Source organism: Eubalaena glacialis, chromosome 2 (genome assembly GCF_028564815.1).
Source record: "Eubalaena glacialis isolate mEubGla1 chromosome 2, mEubGla1.1.hap2.+ XY, whole genome shotgun sequence".
Taxonomy (NCBI): domain Eukaryota; kingdom Metazoa; phylum Chordata; class Mammalia; order Artiodactyla; family Balaenidae; genus Eubalaena; species Eubalaena glacialis.
Genome location: NC_083717.1, coordinates 128,798,324 through 128,817,325, shown reverse-complemented (window position 1 = coordinate 128,817,325; position 19,002 = coordinate 128,798,324). Strand labels below are relative to the sequence as shown.

Sequence of the window (19,002 nt, the reverse complement as noted above, 5' to 3'; positions counted from 1 at the left end):
ACATTTATTTGGATAAAATGAAATATCAAGAATCTAGAGATAAGGGAAACTAAGAGCTCCAAATTTGAAACTGATAAGATAGTTTAAAAACTGGTAAGGACCTAAAAAATACTAAATAGTTAGGACAGAACATTTAGTTCTAGGTCATAAGAAAATGATCTGGGGGGGTGGTTTATATATATATAAATAATATATACATTATTGATACTATGTATAAAATAGATAACAGAAAAAAAAGAAAATGATCTGGTGAGTACAGATACATAACTAAAACTAATTTTGATGAATTAGTAAAGCAATTAGCAAATATATCAATTGCTAATCCAACATCACTTGTGCTGGAATAAGATTTAACACAAAATAGAAATTTGAAAAAATAGGTTTTAACACTAAGGGAATCTTAACTAAGTATCAGATAAACTATTAGAACAAGAAAGCCATTATTAAATAGTTCATAATAAATTTATGAATAAATTTTATGAGGCAAATAAAGCTGAACAGAAAAACTATACTGTGGGAATAAACAAGTATTAGGTCGTTTCTAAAATACAAATTCCTTGACAACTACTCACAGCAGAAGTGTGTATACTGCAGGTCTTGGCACTCTTCTAATGATGAGTAAAAAACAACTAAACCAGAACTGCCAGCACTGCATTAATTTCAAGGTTTATAATTTTATACATTAAACTTAGTTATAACTGAAATCCTACCTTTGACTACCATTGATTAGCTTTTCAAAATCATTCCTACTGCCTGCAAAATTTCTACAGAAGACTAATATTGAACACATTAAGACTTAAACGATGTGAGAACTGTGGATCCTTCCCACCCAGCGCCACACCCCCAACACACCCCAAGAGTTAAAACTAATATTGTAAGGGAAAAAAAATGGACTCATGCTTATAGGATGATGATGAGGACCAACTGAATAGTGGATATTCCCAAAGTTCCTTAGTTAGTAGATTTTTAACTGCTTTAAAAAGATCATGGTACTTGGATCACATCTAACGACTGGATATTGGATATGAGATGTCATTAATGCTTGTACAGTCTTCTCAACTACACACAGATCCTACCATAAGAAATCAATTTTGAAAAGTAGTTCCTTCCCTTATTAAATCTTAGAAAATTTTATTTTCAGACATTTGATAAATTGAAAACGCTAAGAACTTTAACAGTTCAGACACAATAAAAAATTTTAAGTGTCCCATAAAGTTCTGAAACAAATCAGAAATTGTTCAGCCTAAGAATTAAGGTACTTAATTAAAAGGATTAAACTCAAGATAAACACATACAATGATTCAGGTCAAACCAACCTCACCAGATCCATAGAATTTGACAATATATACCTATAGAAGTTTGACTTAATATTCATAAACCATGAAGAAAATAAAAATATTATGTTCTTCAATGTTAGCACCTCTGTTATAAACTAGAATAGGCTTCAAAATATTTCCAGTGGCTCAAAATATGTCTAGCCACAGCTTGAAATTCCAGGTAACATTTGAGTCTTAGAAATCTGTGCAATCTTGTTTTCCTAAACATTTTAAAATTAATTTTCATCTGTATGTATACATCCAGAATAAATTTTAGATCTCCTCTCATGGTACAGTAAAAGCTCAATAATACACTTCCCTAATAAAACTTTCATCATAATTTTAAAAACATTTTCCTATTTTATGAAAAAATATTAGTTGATTTTTACCAATGAAATGGTAAAATTAGAGGCAACTATAACTTAAAATTACACAGCTTCTTAATGTTTTATTCATAGCATTCTTTATACAGAAGAAGCTTCACTGATATTTAATTTACTGCAGCATCCTGTTGGTGAAGCACAAAATTAAATTATAAACGAAGAAACAAAGCACTTTTGACTTTTTAAAATTATATATATATTTATATCCAGTTGACAAGTAGCATCACAATTATTACTGTATAAAAAACTAAAAATCACATGGAAGCTAAGGCCTAAGTTCTTATTCCAATTGTTCCTTTTTGTTCCTATCTAAGAGATATTAGAAATTAAATTGCAGTACCTCAAAAAAAAAAAGTCTACATTATTTACATACAGTATGGAAAATAAAAGCTGCTTTTTGGCTAAGTTAGATTGCTGCTACCTACATTATTTACATTGTAAATGTTGGGGAAAATAAGCACTACTAACAAATACCATTTCAAATGAAAATATACTGTGCCTGGAATTTTGTTCTAAAATTAATTGTATATCCTAATAAGTGTTTGTTGAATAGAATTTGACTTCCCATAAATCTACTGAAAATTTGAGAATTCCACTAAGCTTCTTTATATTGCTAATCTAGATACTGTTAAGTACAATACTGTAATAACTACAAGCGCTGAAGCTTAAATGAAACGATGGCAACATGTGTGTAGATGGAATTTTATTTAAAACTGTAAAATATAATGCCTTAATGTTTATGCATAATTACAAGACTACCTAATATTCTTTTCATCCTTTAATAAGTTTCATATATGATAGTTCCCTAAACAGTGAAACCTTCCAGTAACTTACCAGAAAAAAGTTTAATCATATTATTTTGTTTTTAGCATTATTTTTCTAATATTTAAAAACATACCTAAACCCTTGGCAAAAACAAACGCAATCAATTCAGTGTAACAGACTGAGCTTTAAACCGTACTTTAATTTTCAATTAACTGTAACCTATCTGTTAAGTGAACCAAAAGTAGAATTTTAAATGACCCACTATGAAGCTTTTCAAATCAATTATAGAATGCATAGGAAAGTGGAGATAAGTTTTTGGGAAGGTGTAAGGTAGTAAATGTGGAAAATGGTAAATGCTAGTTTCAATAACAAAAGTTGTACTAAATGCACATGAAAGTTAAATTAACACAGTATAAAAGAGAATAGCTTAAATAAACTGGGATTCACATATTACAATAGCAAAGTTATGACCAAATGAACTGAAGACATGAACAGTTCTGAAAATTCTCTTTTCAGCCTACTTCCAAAAGAAATAGTCAGGCTTTTTTCCTGTACATAGTTTTGAGCTTTGTCTATACCATATATAGTAGAAAAATAAATTCTTTAGCAACCTAGAAACAGTTTATAAAACTCTTAAAGTTTAATTTTCTTTGCCAGACATGCCGATGTTAAACTGACAGCTATAAATTAAAGCTATATAGACAATAGGTATAAGTAATATAGAACAAGTTAAGAATACTACATTTACCAGATTTTTCTTTTTAAAAATTACTGTACTTTCTTAATTCCTGTGTGCTTTGCAATAGGAATAATAGGGACTTTGTTTTCTTAGAAAAGATAATAACATGTAAGAGTATAACACAAATACGATAATTTATAATATACATGTACTTCAACAGCAGCCTGGTTCATGTCAACATCTTGATTCTGAAGTTAAAATTAGAAGTACAATACCTAGGACATAACAGTTGGGAAAGACAATATTTATTTTAGGAAAAAATGGAGCAAATCAAACTCTTAGGAGCCTCAAATCTCAAAATCATCTATTTACTACAGTACACATAAGACAACCTTAAAATTGCAGTATGAAGATTACAACGTGGACCAAATAATTTTTTCTTTACTACACAAAATATAACCTAGCAACAAAAAAACCATTTTTTCCCTTTCTGGGGAAAAAAACGGCATGTTTTGATAATGAACAAATTTTGAATAAAGCCTAACAAAATTTACCTATGCCACTTATTCTGAAAATTTTATCCATAATTTCCTGTTCTGGTTGTAACTTCACTAACGAAATGTTTAACCTCCAAAGCAGCAGTCATTTACAGCAAATCTGGTACCAACATCAAAGGAAAAAATTGGCTTAAAAAATGGTGCAAAAGCCACTTTGGATTTTAGTACAACATATCACAGAAAAGAATATGAATACAAGTTTGCAACTTTATATATACATACTCCAAAGAGGCTGTCAGTACCCAAAGTATTTTTATTGCTATATTAGCAATGGATTTTTGGATATGTTTTTAAGGGCCACATAAAAATAGATTCAAGGGACAGATTAAATTGAAGTCCTAGATTAAAATGTTTGGTTTAAAGAATTTTCTACAACAAATTTCATGTTTATGTATGAAAAGTTATATAACCTTATATGAAAATGTCATGAAGTATTTTCTACACTATACTAAATGTATTTCCCAAGAGGGAAAAAATTAAAATATCTAAAATATATTAGATTAAGATTACAAGACCATAATAGATCTTTTGAACATGCATCTGTTTACAGAATTAAAAGTATACAAGATGTTTGTTTCATCATGGACTATAAAGAAATGAGTTGGTGACAACTATCCTTTGCACAACATTATCAACTCACTTTAGCCACAAGCATGTCCTTGGTATGTGTGTACAAGAAGTATATCCATTTACCCCCATCAAATCATCCACAGGTTTACTTAGAAAATGAAGGTGCAGAAATATGTTAAGTGTATTTTCCTTTCTTTCAAACAACATCCCAAGCATGGCATAAGTAGCCTGAAATTATAAAATACTTAACTGGGCTTTTAGTTATCTATACAGACTGATAAAAGTAAATTAAGTTGCTCAAATTAGCACATCAAATAACAAAACCAGCCATAAAGCAGGCTGGAAAGCATTAAATGTTTCATATACGTGAGTTTTTAAATCATTTAATTTCTATAGAAAAATTTTATTCACAATATAATGTGACAGAAAATGCCACAGGAATGATATACTGATTGCAATAAGGTTGCATGCAACAGCAGCTTTGTATTTTATAGCTATTTTTGTTTATAAAAATTAAACCTCTCCAGTCATGCTTATCACATGGTCTTAGATTTGTAATGTAAATGAATAAGGAATACCATATAGTTCAAAGAGAAAATGTCTCATTATTCTGAATGTGAATTATCTGTAAGAAACATGAAGTATACTACTGAACCCTGAAACATGCATGTCTAGATTTGCTTTTGTCCAATTTCAGGCTGTCTGCAATCACTTCCTACTTATATAATACCAAGAGGATCCGTCTGTAACTGTGGTTGTATCAGTTGAGGTTGCAATGGTGGTGGTAACTGAAGCGGTACCATTGGTTCCACCAACTGTCCTGGGTTTGAAGGTGGTGGAGGAGCCACAGTGTTCACAGTCTCCACAATTTCTCCATTGTAAAAGAAAAACTGACACTGTTGAATGAATGTTTCAACAACAGATTGATGGATCTTGGTGGTAGACAGAAACTCTCGATTTTCAAAATCAGGTCTCATCAAAGTTGGCCAAAAACAGATGGATAAGTTGTCTGCTGTCATTAGGTTGACTTTATTATGCTGACTGACCCTGAAATTATGATAGGAAAAATACAATTAGAAACCAGTCAAAACTCATTGCAATTAAAGAATCTGAGAGTTGGATATTATTTCAGATGATTTGGTTTTACCTTTTTTAAAAATCTTAACTTCAAATTTAAAACATTTTCCTGCTTGTGCATTCCATGTTCAACTACATTCTAATAACAGAAAAGAGCAGTAAAATCCATTCCTTATGAGAACCAAAGATGGTTTTTACTTTGGAAAAATTGTCATATACTCCAACCGGGAGACTTTTCAACTTTCAAAAAACTCAAGTTTCTAGTATTCCAAAAGACAATCTTTTTAATCATTAACTACCTTGTACATCGTTACAAATTTAATTTCAATGACAACAGTTCACAGAGCACATTCTACCTTAAAATTCTTTTGATCTGACAATAAATAATTTACAAATGACCATATGTTAACTATTTTGCATCCAGTCTTTTAAATATGTGAGCAAGCACTACTACCATTGTCTGTAATTAGCAAGAAACATAAGAAGCAAATCTTGAATTTTAACTCAAAATTATTAAATTGGGAGGAAATTTTAGGTATTTTATCCAATTCTCTCATTCACACATGAAGAAACAGCCCAATATGCAAGGTAGCAGGAAAATTTTTTATTTAAATTTGTATATCAAAAAATTTAAAATCTAAACGAAAGGACCCACACCCCCAAACACAGGAGTTGCTCATCTGAGGTAAAATAAGTGCCCTAAAAACATGTGTTCTGTGGTAAAAGTTATTACTATTTGTTAAGAGACTAAATTAGAATATTCAGAATAAAGTCAACCTCTGTTAAAATATAGTGTATAGAGGGGCCCAGTCAGGTGGGTCTAAGCGGTAGTCAAGTATAGGTTCTGAAAATATCTATAGATTTGAAAGACATGAATATGGGCATCAAGTCTAATTGTTGAGTCAAAAAATACAAAGGAAAGGTAGCAAATCAGTTAGATGAGGGTGGTCAGGGAAGCCTTCCTTGAAGAGGTAATGTTTGAGTTGAGCCAAGGGTGATGGGTGTTAGTAAAACAGTAGGAAGAAAGAGTAATTTAGTCAAAACAGTGGTTCTCAAATACTACAAAGCTATAGTAATCAAAACAGCATGGTATTGGCACAAAATCAGACATATGGATCACTGGAACACAATAGAGAGCCCAGAAACAAACCCACACACCTATGGTCAATTAATCTTTGACAAAGGAGGCAAGAATATACAATGGAGAAAAGACAGTCTCTTCAGCAAATGATGTTGGAAAAGCTGGACAGCAGTATGTAAATCAATGAAGTTAGAACACTCTCTCACATCATATACAAAAATGAATTCGAAATGGCTTAAAAATTTAAATATAAAACATGACACCATAAAACTCCTAAAGAACATATAGGCAAAACATTCTCTGACATAAATCGTAGCAATGTTTTCTCAGGTCAGTCTCCCAAGACAACAGAAATAAAAGCAAAAATAAACTGGGACCAAATCAAACTTATAAGCTTTTGCACAGCAAAGGAAACCATAAACAAAATGAAAAGACAACCTATGGAGAGAAAATATTTGCAAACGATGTGACTGACAAGGGGTTAATTTCCGAATATACAGACAGCTCAGTATCAAAAAACAAACAAACAACCTAATCAAAAAATGGGCAGAAGACCTAAATAGACATTTCTCCAAAGAAGACATATAGATGGCCAACAGGCACATGAAAAGATGTTGAACATCACTAATTATTAGAGAAATGCAAATCAAACCTATAACGAGATACCATCACAGACTGCTCAGAATGACCATCATCAAAAAGTCTACAAATAATAAATGCTGCAGAGGCTGTGGAGAAAAGGGAACCCTCCCACACTGTTGTTGGGAATGTAAATTGGTGCAGCCACTATGGAGAACAGTATGGAGGTTTCTTAAAAAACTAAAAATAGTTGCCATATGATCCAGCAATCCCACTCCTGGGCATATATCCAGAAAAGACAAAAACTCTAATTTGAAATGATATATGCACCCCAATGTTCATGGCAGCACTACTTACAATAGCTAAGACATGGAAGATATGGTGTGTGTGTGTGTGTATATATATATATATATATATATGCACAATGGTATATTGCTCAGCCACAAAAAAGAATGAAATAACGCCATTTGCAGCTACATGGATGGACCTAGAGATTATAATACTAAGCAAAGTAAGGCAGAATGAGAAAGATAAATACCATATGATATCACTTATATGTGGAATCTAAAAAAAAAAAAAAATGATACAAATGAACTTATTTACAAAACAGAAACAGATTCACAGACACAGAAAACAAACCTATGGTTACCAAAAGGGAAAGGGCGGGTGAGGGATAAATGAGGAGTTTGGGATTAACAGATACACACTACATATAAAATATATATGTATACATATACATATATATATATACACACTATATATAAAATAAACAATACTGTATAGCACAGGAATTATATTCAATAGCTTTTAATAACCTATAATGGAAAAGAATCTAAAAAAAGAATATATATAACTGAATCACTTTGCTGTAAACCTGAAAACTAACATGAGCTTGTAAATCAACCATACTTCGATAAAAAACAAACGAACAAACAAACCCTCCCCCCAGTGATTCTCAGTGTGTATCAGAACCTCCTGGAGGGCCTGTTAAAACACAGACTGATAATTATGTCTGGGGTGGGTCCTGATAATTTGCATTCCTAACAAGTTCCCAGGTGATGCTGATGCTGCTGGTTTGAGGACTGAATTTTGAGAAAGACTGAGGCAGTCATGTTAAGATGTGATAAGGGACCAGGCACAAATTGATACTTTCGGTTAAGTCCTATTAGTTTAATACAGTGGCACTTGGTGTTGCACGGTGGAAAAGGAAAGGAGATTTAACAGAGTAAGTTAGAACTAGGCCACTTAATGATAAACAATTTAGATTTTTTTCCTTTAGGATATAAGTGATCTTTACACAAAGAGCTTTTAGAAAGATCATTCTGGCATCAGGATCAAGGGAGAATCAAGAAGAAAAATTGGCAGAGAGAGAGCTCAATGACAAACTAGAGATTCCTAAATGAGAAATGATAAAATTTAAACTAAAGCAGTGGCAGAGGAATGAAAAGGAAAACTAGTCAGGAGAAAAAACTAATTTGACACAATAACTCACTGAATATGGAATGTGAGAGAAAATACATCCAAAGAACAGCTCCATGGATTAATTTTTGCAATCTGTCAATCACCCAATGTATATTTATCATTTATTTCCTATACTGGAATGTAAAGTTCCATGAAATGTGATTATTTTATTTACTGCTATGTCTGTATAGCATTTACAAGAGTACCTGGCACAAAGAGTATATCCATTATAATCAATAGTTGAGTGTTTGTTCTAAAATTTAAGTCTGATGATACTATTTCTCTGTTCTACTCTCTAGTGGCTCCCCATACCATTCAGAGTAACAATCATGCAATGCTTTTTTCATTGACAAAGTCTTGCTCCCCACCCCACCCCCCATAAATGTCAGCTGAACTCAACAGTGCACTTAGTGATAGACATGAAAGCAACCTCCCTGTCAGAAAAATATTTTGAGGACTAAAGCTAATCAATAGGCTACACTCTGAGTAGTACTGCCCTATCCTTCACTCTGCTCAAACCACACAGGCCTCTTTGCTGTTCCTCAACATGCCAAGTATGCCTGTGTCATTAACTGTTGTATCACTGGAGTCAAACACAGTTAAGTGTCTCAATATAACACTGATGGTGGGCTAGCACTGTGATTCTTTGAATATGCTCTTCCCTTTGTCTCTTTTCCCTATTGTTTTTAATAAAGTCCAATTCTTGTTTCAGCACTTTAATCAGGCCATACAATAATATGTTCATATACCATCCCTACATTCCATATTGGGTAAGGTCTCCTGTAGTACCCTGTACACATCTGTTAAATCATGAACCACGTTGCATGGTAATTTTCAAAAGAGGAAATTCCACTAATTATACTGCAATACTATGTATGTTGGTATTTTCTCACAGAGGGAGACTCCAGAGAAGAGTTACTAGAAGTGCTAATATAATTTTATGCTACATTGATAACAATAAAACTTTAAACACTGCTTAATACTCTCTTTTAAGAGGTACAGACTGAAATGTACTTGTTTTGGACACTGACATTATTAGTTAAAAAAACCAAACCTCAGTTCTTTAAAATGTTAGTAGAAAATACTGTGAAGAGTAGACTTTTGAAAAAAGTAGTACAAATACTAATAATTCTATTCAGTCTCAATAACAACTTTGTGAGCTATTATTATTCTCATTCTTATAGTTGAGAAAAATCAAGACTTAGGCAGGGTAAAGTATTTGTCCAAAGCCACAGAACTAAAAATGTTTCAAAACCAAGCCTATTTAACTCCATAGTCTTGAGCTTTACGCTATTATACGATATTAATATTGCCTTTCATTTAAGAAATGGTGTTGGGAAGAGTATCTTTATAGAAAAAAGTATGAACTTGAAGCTTAACATATTTAAGGCTTTTGACATAGGATTAATGTCCTGCATTTCAGTAACAGTCAAGGTGGATAGTAATATGAATTCAAGTTTCTAATAAAATTTCACTATGAGGAATATCCAAACAAAACAAGCAAGATACACAAAAGAGACACAGTACAAAAGAAGAGGCAATTAAACCACTTAATAATACTTGGATTCTGGTCATAAGATCTGTCACTTGAGCATATGATTTCTCTCTTTAAACCTCAATCTTTCCAACTTCAAATAGGTTGATCTGGTTAATTATCTAAGTGTCATTTCGTAACTAAAATTCTAAGATTCTATAGAAGAGAATTGTTAAAGAACAGCAGTGACAAAAAAAAAGTACTCACCACACTTACTATTTATATAATCATGTTAGATACTAAAAGGGTCATATACCTTTCTTTAAACAAGTTGATGAAAAATCTATTTTAAAAATACAGAAAAAATAATTTAGAGAACCAAAATTGAACTGTATGTTTAAATTAGTCTCTCTTTCTCTATTTTATGATTACCCAATTTATAAAGTTATGTGTTTGAAATCCGTAGTGCATTTTATTTGCAAAAACGAAAAATAAAAATACCTGTTTAGATGTGTTATTACATATCTGAATACATCATAGTTAACAGGATGAAATTTCTTAACAATTTCTTTCAGTGCATGAAGACGTTCTGTTTTATCCGGGATTTCTGTAAAATTAAAGTAGTGAGGTATTTGTGTGAAACACAAACATTAAAAAATATTGATAAAGCTTCCTGCTATGCTTATTGTATAAGACAATCAAGAATGTATATGAAGCATATCAGGAGAGGGAAACAAAAACAAAGAAAATGTTGTAAAGAACCTGCTAATAAACAGACTACCATCTATTTACAATAGCCTTTTCACAAGTAAAGCTAATAACTGAAGATCAAAGTAACCTGGGGGTGGTAAAATAGGAAATAGTATATTAGTAATTTCTTTAAGCAACTTATGTAACTAGATACTGATTTAGAATTAAGTAATTACTTACAAATCTGTTAGGCTCTTAATATTCATGCTACAGAGAGTAAGTATTTTAGGCTTTGTGGGTGAAACTACTCAGCTCTGCAGTTGTACAAAAGCAGCCACAGACAATATGTAACAAGAGTGGCTGTGATCCAATAGAACTTTAAAAATCTGAATTCATATAATTTTAATATTTCATAAAATTTTCTTTTAATATTTTTTCAACCATTTAAAAATGTAAAAAAACATTCTTAGCTTGCAAGCCTTCTGAAAACTGATGGCACACTAAATTTGGCCCACAGGCCAGTTTGCCAACACCTGATTTAAAGCATTATACTTATTTATAATCCACTTAGCTTATAAAACATTGTTCTTCACAAGCAGCACAAGCAATACAAGCATTTAGCTCAGTTACTTTCCAAATTTACACAAATTATGAAACAGAATAACTGAAATGTGGCTCTGCTGTAAATGGGAGAGGAGAGCGCGCCTTACTGCTGCTCTTCCTCATTCAGTTCATTCTTCTAAAATAGCAATGGATTCCTCTGGAGGAGGCCAGTCTGCCAACCAACTCATGGTAGTACACCAAGTACTAACAAATTTCTCATTTGCCACATATTACTTCTAAATCAGCCCTCAATATTTCCTAAGTAGGAAAGTTCTGAGGCTATTGTTCATGGCCAAAAAGTAAGAAAATCTAAGCTATCAATTGGACTATTTTCCCAGTTTTCATACAAGAGAATGTATAAGGCAACTGTATCTTGTGACAATATACTGAAGTGGATTTTAATGAAAAGAAAATTAACTGAGAACTTTAACAATCAGTATTATAAGTAGTCTCACGCTACAGAGCTTGAAGACTTGTAATCAAAAGGAAATTAAAGAGAAATATTTAGAAACTACATTAATTTTAGCCATTGAGAACACAATGTGGATTAAGCACTAGGTTACCTGCTACTCAAATAGACCTTTGGTCTCATTTTCCAGATAACAAATGAGTATTTGCTTCATAGAAACATCTGGATGAATGATGATGCCAAGTAGGAATCAATACTGAATAAGTACCCATTTTCCTGTCTTACTTTTTCAAAAACTGAATCAAGACATGAGGCCAAAGTTAATTTCTTTGACTTAAAAAAAATTTATATACACATGTGTACAGACCATACACAGGTTAATATGTTACTGAAGTACATTACAGATACATTCATTTGAAGACTTAATTTCTTTTTCTTACAATGCCTTTGAGTTTGAATTAAAAACACAAATTTCAAACTTCTAGTATAATGATCTAACTTCTAGGAGCACCTAGTCATCTGGGAGCCTAGCTAAAACTATTTATTTAAAGGGAAAGAGCTTTAATAAACAGTTCTAGAAGCTGAATTTTTATTAGCTACATATTCTAGTGCATGACTGATTTTAACACAAAGCAATCAATGTACAAACCCCACTATCATCATCCTTCTCAAAAAAAAAAAAAAAAGGAGGCTTTTACTTACTTGCTGCTTCCAATAGCTCTGGATGAAGAGAATATGGAATTAAAGGATCTGGTAGATCTGCAAAGAAAGCTTTAAGAGCTCCAGCTACAGCATTTACTGTTACTTCCATTGATACTAGACTGATATTATGATCTATAAGACAAAAATTAAAATTAAAATTAAAAACTATAATAAATTTAAATTTATTACAGGAGAAGTAAGCTAAATGGGTACTTGTAGATCCAAAGACATTTAAGTCTTCTCATGGACCACCTTTCTTCACAGGCTGATTCATCCCTCCCCCACTGTTTTAATATAAGTTTGCCTGACAAACTATAGATAAGGAAAGAGAAAACCAAGTAAGAAGCATTTTCTGTGACAATAAAAAATGCTATTAGGCTTGTCAGTATATGAGCAATAATACTGACATCTCTGTTCTTTTGAAACATTTTGTTCACATAAGCTATTTAAAAGAGGCCATAAGGAAACAGAAAGACAAAAGATAGGAATCATGCATATAAATTCAAGTTTTGATGGATGATGGATGTTCACTAAACTTAGTGTGGTAATCATTTCATGATATATGTAAGTCAAATCATTATGTGGTGCACCTTATACAGTACTGTATGTCAATTATATCTCAATAAAACTGGAAGAAAAACCAAAATCACTATACCTCATGGAGTATGCTTAACTGGACATAAAAGGGGTAAAAGGCGAACACTATTTTATTGTTTCAATATACATTATTATTCTCACATTGCAGGACCACTTTTGTGTGTTTTTTCTACAATATTATACTGCAAGCCAATATAAATTGTAATCTATAGTGTAAATCTATTGTAAGGGAGTTCCCTGGTGGGGAACTTATAACTTATACTTAAAAAATTTTAATATAAAACACTTTAAACACTTATCAGTGAAGTTCTGACTTAAAAAATAAGAACGTAACATATTAAAGGTATATCATAAGGTTAATTTGCTATTAAAAAAGTCACATTTTCCTTATTATAAATACAATGAATATTTATGATAAATAAAAAAATTACTCCCATAACCAAGAGATAATCACTGTTTATACTTTACCATGTTTCCTTTCAGCCCTTTTCTGCTCATTAAAAAAAAAAAAAAAAAAAAAAAATATATATATAGACAGATGATAGATTTTATATTGGATTTAATTTTTAAGGCATTATCCAAGGTTAATAAAATTTCACAAGCAACTTTAAAAAACTTTTTGGGGGGGCAGGTAACACTTCATTGTAATTTCAAACTTGCAGAAAATTTGCAAGAATAATAAAAATACAAAGAACTCACATATATCCTTAACCAAGAATCACCAATCCTTACATTTTGTCCTACATAAACAATTCTAATGGCTACAAAACATTCTCCCAGATATAAAAATTTACATAATATTCTACTACTGAACATTTAGATTTATTTCATTTAAAAATATTATAAAGATATTATGATAACAACTTTTATGTACTAAAGCTTAGGTCCTTAGGCAAGCTATATTCCTTGTAATAACAGCTACCCAGTGAACATTTAACATTGTGTCTGGCACAGAAAACTCGTCATATGCATTATCTCATTATTCCTCAGTTACTCTTATCACTCCCATTCTAGATATGAAAAAGCTGAGATTTAGAAAGGTTAACCTCCCTAGGCCACAAAGACAGTAAGTGGCAGAAACAGGAAACAAAACCAGAAACTCTAATTCAAGAGGCCCAGGTACTGACGACTACTCTTCCTTCATTACCGGAAGTGAAATTGTACCAATTTGCTAAAGTCTAAACAGTTCTTCTAACAATTTTTTTTTTTTTAATGAAATACCATGCAATAGTCTTTCAAAGCAAGGCACACACACAAACACCCCACCCACCACTCAACTTTACCATTTACCACTCAACATTTTACCATTTCAACACATATAATCTTCATTATTTTATACGGCTATCTAGTATTCTACTTGTAAACAGGATTGGTCCCCCCACCTTTAAAACAAAATACAAACAATGCCGCAATAAATATCTTGGTATGCTTACACAAAGACGTTTGTAACTTAAGTATTTACAAATGGAATTTCTCCAGCAAAGCTACCTGAAGCACCCATAACCAACAGTATACAACATACCTGCTTGCCTACACCCTACCAACAATCTTTTCCACTCACATAATAAAATAAATACAACCTTTTTGTTTTAATTTTTATTTCTTTATAACTGACAGAGGCTGAGCATATTTTCATATATTTGTTGGTTGCTTTCTTCTGATATGAATTGCTTAATCTAGCAAAGAAATTCCACAGCCACACCAAGTTTACAGTTTGTCTCCTGATTCTGTTTGCTTTATACACTATTTCATACAGAAGTTTTACATTTTTAGACAGTCTAGTTTATCATCTTGTTCATGCTTTCTAGGTTTCATGTCAAGTTTAGGCCTCTTCCTACTCCAAGATTATAAATATATTCACTCGTTTTTCTCCCTAGAACTTAGTTTTCATTTTTCGCATTTAAACCTTTGATCTCATACAGATTTCCTTTAATATGAGTAGGAAATTCAGCTTTTTAAAAATTCCTAATGGTTAGTTGGCCCAGTATCATGAAGGAAAAAAAAAACCTTTTAAATCGCAACTTTAAATAGGTGCAATCTGTGATATACAAAGATGATGATGCACCATAACTCAATTTATTGCTTCTCTAATTCTGGTAATGGATTTATAGCTCTCCCATTTCTTGACTGTGGTATCTGTTCCATTAAATACTTCCAATACTACTTCAAAACTTTCTCCCCTAAACATCCATATTCTTAGGAGGTTTTCATATGAAATTTCAATGAGGGAAATAATAAAACAATGATTTTATTTTATCTTCTATAATTATTTTCTTACCTTGATCAAATATATATATATAAATATATCTATAATTATCTTCTTACCTTGATCAAACTGCTTTTGAATATTGTCTTGATCAGTTTTGTTCCCACTAACACGGTACAGTCCTTCAGTACATAATCCTAAAAGAATAAAGAAATAAATAGACTTTTACACATGAATATATAGCTACAACAAAGAATATACTTAACCTTATGTACATCTTAGTGACTTACAAAATATGGTGGTAAAATATTTTTAAGAATAAAATATTCTTGAGCAATTCATTTAAAGTAAGTTCTTAATGGACTACTTTAATTTTAAACCATTTAGGCTACCCAGTTCCATGTAAAATAAGATACATTTCTTCCTAGTCCACTAAACACAGCTAAAATTCCTGAGTGCAATATATTAAAAAAGTCAAAAGACTCTGAAAGGTGGAGAGAAAGTGAATTTGAATAGCAACCACAGAATTTGAAGAACAACAAGATAGTGAGTTCCCTGGGTTTTCCTTTTGCTTCTTACATATCTTAGACCAGGCAACAGAGAAGCCTGGAACCCAGAAATACCAATGAGCACAGGCAAAAAAATAAAAATAAAAACAAAACACCACTCAGAAAACCAACAAGAAAAGCCAGTTCTCTCTAGTGAAAGGATTGGGAAACGTGCAGACTAGCAAGCAAAAACATTTTTTACTGTTACTGCCCTACTCCAGCCAAACACCATGGAATCCACTCCTCCTCATCCACATCAGTGGAACCAAGTAGGGAGACTAAAATTCTACCTCTGCCAGCAGTAACAAAGGTGCCCCTTCCCCTCTCTAGAGTGTCGGCAAGGATTGAGTGGCAAGTCTGAACTTCTACTACCACCTTGAGGTAAGAGGTACCCTCCCCTCTTCACCATGGTAGTCAACAGAGGCTGGTAGAGATCAAGTGGGGAGGGGAGTCCAACCTTCCAGCCCCACTTTGTAGTAATGAGGCAGCCTTCCTCCCCTGCTGGTGCAGTGTCAGAGGAGGCCTGCTAAAATAGATTTAAATAAGATCCAAAGTTTCACAGCATACTATCCAAAATGTCTAGAATACAATAATAATAAAACTAAAATCATTCATCATTCCAAGAACCAAGAAAGTCTCAACTTGAATGAGAAAAAACAATTAACAGACACCAATACAAAGATATCAGTTGTGGAATTATCTGACAAGGATTTTAAAGCATCATAAAACACTTCAGTGAACAATTATAAACACACTTGAAACAAACTTCCCAATAGAAAGTTTTAGCAAAGAAACAGAAATATAAGGAGGAACTAACTGGAAATTTTAGAAATAGAAATATAGTAACAGAAACAACAAATTCACTGAATGGGATCAATAATAGAAAAGTGATGACAGAGTAATGATAATGAATAAGTGAACTTGAAGACAAATCAATAGAAACTACCCAATCTAAAGAACATAAAGGAATTAGACTAAAAATAAAATGATGAGCCTCAGGGATTTGTGGGACAATAACAAAAGATCTAATATTTGTGTCATCAGCTAAAAACCTATCTCTATGTTCAATGGGAAGTTTCTGAAAGGACTTCTGAAAGAGACTCAGTTTGATAAGGCATTGTATTGTTCTGATCCCAAGGAGAAAAAAAAAAGAATCAATAGAAACGAAGAATTTGTCAAATTTATTCCTGGACAAATGTCAAGGCGCTTGTATGGGACAATATGTTAATTCTAATTTTTTATATTCAGAAATTCATGATCATAAAGGTAGCAAAAATCCACTGACAAAAGTGTCAAAGTTATTAAATCCAAGGTTTTAACTTCAGTGAAGCATGGTAGACACCACCAAATAACCAAAATTATTATCATCTACAGTGGGACAAAATAACATCCTATCCCAACAGATATGATGTACTTAGAAGGATACAACATTACTTTGGTGGTATTTCTAACAAAAATGCATAATTTGAATCTAATAATGAGGAAACAGCAACCTCAAATTCAAGGAGAAAGAAAAAGTTCATTTGTACAGTAAAATGCCAACCAATAAACATACAAAAAATGAGAGACTAAAAAAAACATCATCAACGGAAGCTAAAACTAGTGGCTGAAAGTCTGATAGTCTCAAACTCAAGAAAAACAAAAGAAGCTGAGCAACTCTCCCAAACTAAAGGTGTTAAAAAAGACATGATTACTAAAAGCAGTGCACCTAGATTAGATCCTGAAGTGTCTGCCTAATAAAGAATTAAAAATGTCCAAAATGTCAATAATGCTGAGGTTGAGAAACCCTGACATAGTGATAAGCATTTATTTGCTAAATGAAAATTATAAGGTGCTTAATCATCCATGATAAAAATCTTGCCTTCCATTCACTAATAACTGAGTGACTTTAAAAAAAAAAAAAAGCAGAGCCTCCCATCAAGCCTCTTAGATAGCATCAACCACCAGAGGGCAGACAGCAGAAGCAAGAAACAATATAATCTGGCAGCCTGTGGAACAAAAACCACATTCACAGAAAGATAGACAAGATGAAAAGGCAGAGGGCTATATACCAAATGAAGGAACAAGATAAAACCCCAGAAAAACAACTAAATGAAGTGGAGATAGGCAACCTGCCAGAAAAAGAATTCAGAATGATGATAGTGAAGATGATCCAGGACCTCGGAAAAAGAATGGAGGCAAAGATCGAAAAGATGCAAGAAGTGTCTAACAAAGACCTGGAAGAATTAAAGAACAACCAAACAGAGATGAACAATACAATAACTGAAATGAAAACTACACGAGAAGGAATCAATAGCAGAATAACTGAGGCAGAAGAACGGATAAGTGACCTGGAAGACAGAATGGTGGAATTCACTGCTGCGTAACAGACTAAAGAAAAAAGAATGAAAAGAAATGAAGACAGCCTAAGAGACCTCTGGGACAACATTAAACGCAACAACATTCGCATTATAGGGGTCCCAGAAGGAGAAGAGAGAGAGAAAGGACCAGAGAAAATATTTGAAGAGATTATAGTCAAAAACTTCCCTAACATGGGAAAGGAAATAGCCACCCAAGTCCAGGAAGCGCAGGGAGTCCCATACAGGATAAACCCAAGGAGAAGCACGCCGAGACACATAGTTATCAAATTGGCAAAAATTAAAGACAAAGAAAAATTATTGAAAGCAGCAAGGGAAAAACGACAAATAACATACAAGGGAACTCCCATAAGGTTAACAGCTGATTTCTCAGCAGAAACTCTACAAGCCAGAAGGGAGTGGCATGATATACTTAAAGTGATGAAAGGGAAGAACCTACAACCAAGATTACTCTGCCCAGCAAGGATTTCATTGAGATTTGACGGAGAAATCAAAAGCTTTACAGACAAGCAAAAGCTAAAAGAATTCAGCCCCACCAAACCAGTTCTACAACAAATGCTAAAGCAACTTCTCTAAGTGGGAAACACAAGAGAAGAAAAGGACCTACAAAAACAAACCCAAAACAATTAAGAAAATGGTCATAGGAACATACATATCGATAATTACCTTAAATGTGAATGGATTAAATGCTCCAACCAAAAGACACAGGCTTGCTGAAGGGATACAAAAACAAGACCCATATATATGCTGTCTACAAGAGACCCACTTCAGACCTAGGGACACATACAGACTGAAAGTGAGCGGATGGAAAAAGATATTCCATGCAAATGGAAATCAAAAGAACGCTGGAGCAGCTATACTCATATAAGATAAAACAGACTTTAAAATAATGAGTGTTACAAGAGACAAGGAAGGACACTACATAATGATCAAGGGATCAATCCAAGA

The 19,002-nt window shown here is 32.6% G+C and overlaps 1 protein-coding gene across 4 annotated transcripts in view; it reads right to left on the bottom strand.

Annotated features, from left to right (window-relative positions):
• Positions 1 to 2,607: 2,607 nt before the first annotated feature.
• The window catches only part of ARHGAP5 (Rho GTPase activating protein 5), a 78,765-nt gene continuing 62,370 nt past the window's right edge, over positions 2,608 to 19,002 (bottom strand). For 3 of the 4 annotated variants that reach the window (XM_061180762.1, XM_061180761.1, XM_061180763.1), the window contains exons 4-7: positions 15,269 to 15,346; positions 12,347 to 12,478; positions 10,444 to 10,549; positions 2,608 to 5,317 (exon numbers count right to left, since the gene is read on the bottom strand). In XM_061180762.1, the coding sequence (XP_061036745.1) occupies positions 4,990 to 5,317; positions 10,444 to 10,549; positions 12,347 to 12,478; positions 15,269 to 15,346 (644 nt within the window). In that variant the 3' untranslated portion in view covers positions 2,608 to 4,989. Of the gene's footprint in view, positions 5,318 to 10,443; positions 10,550 to 12,346; positions 12,479 to 15,268; positions 15,347 to 19,002 lie in introns of those variants that run through there. The other variant, XM_061180764.1, reaches the window with a different exon arrangement.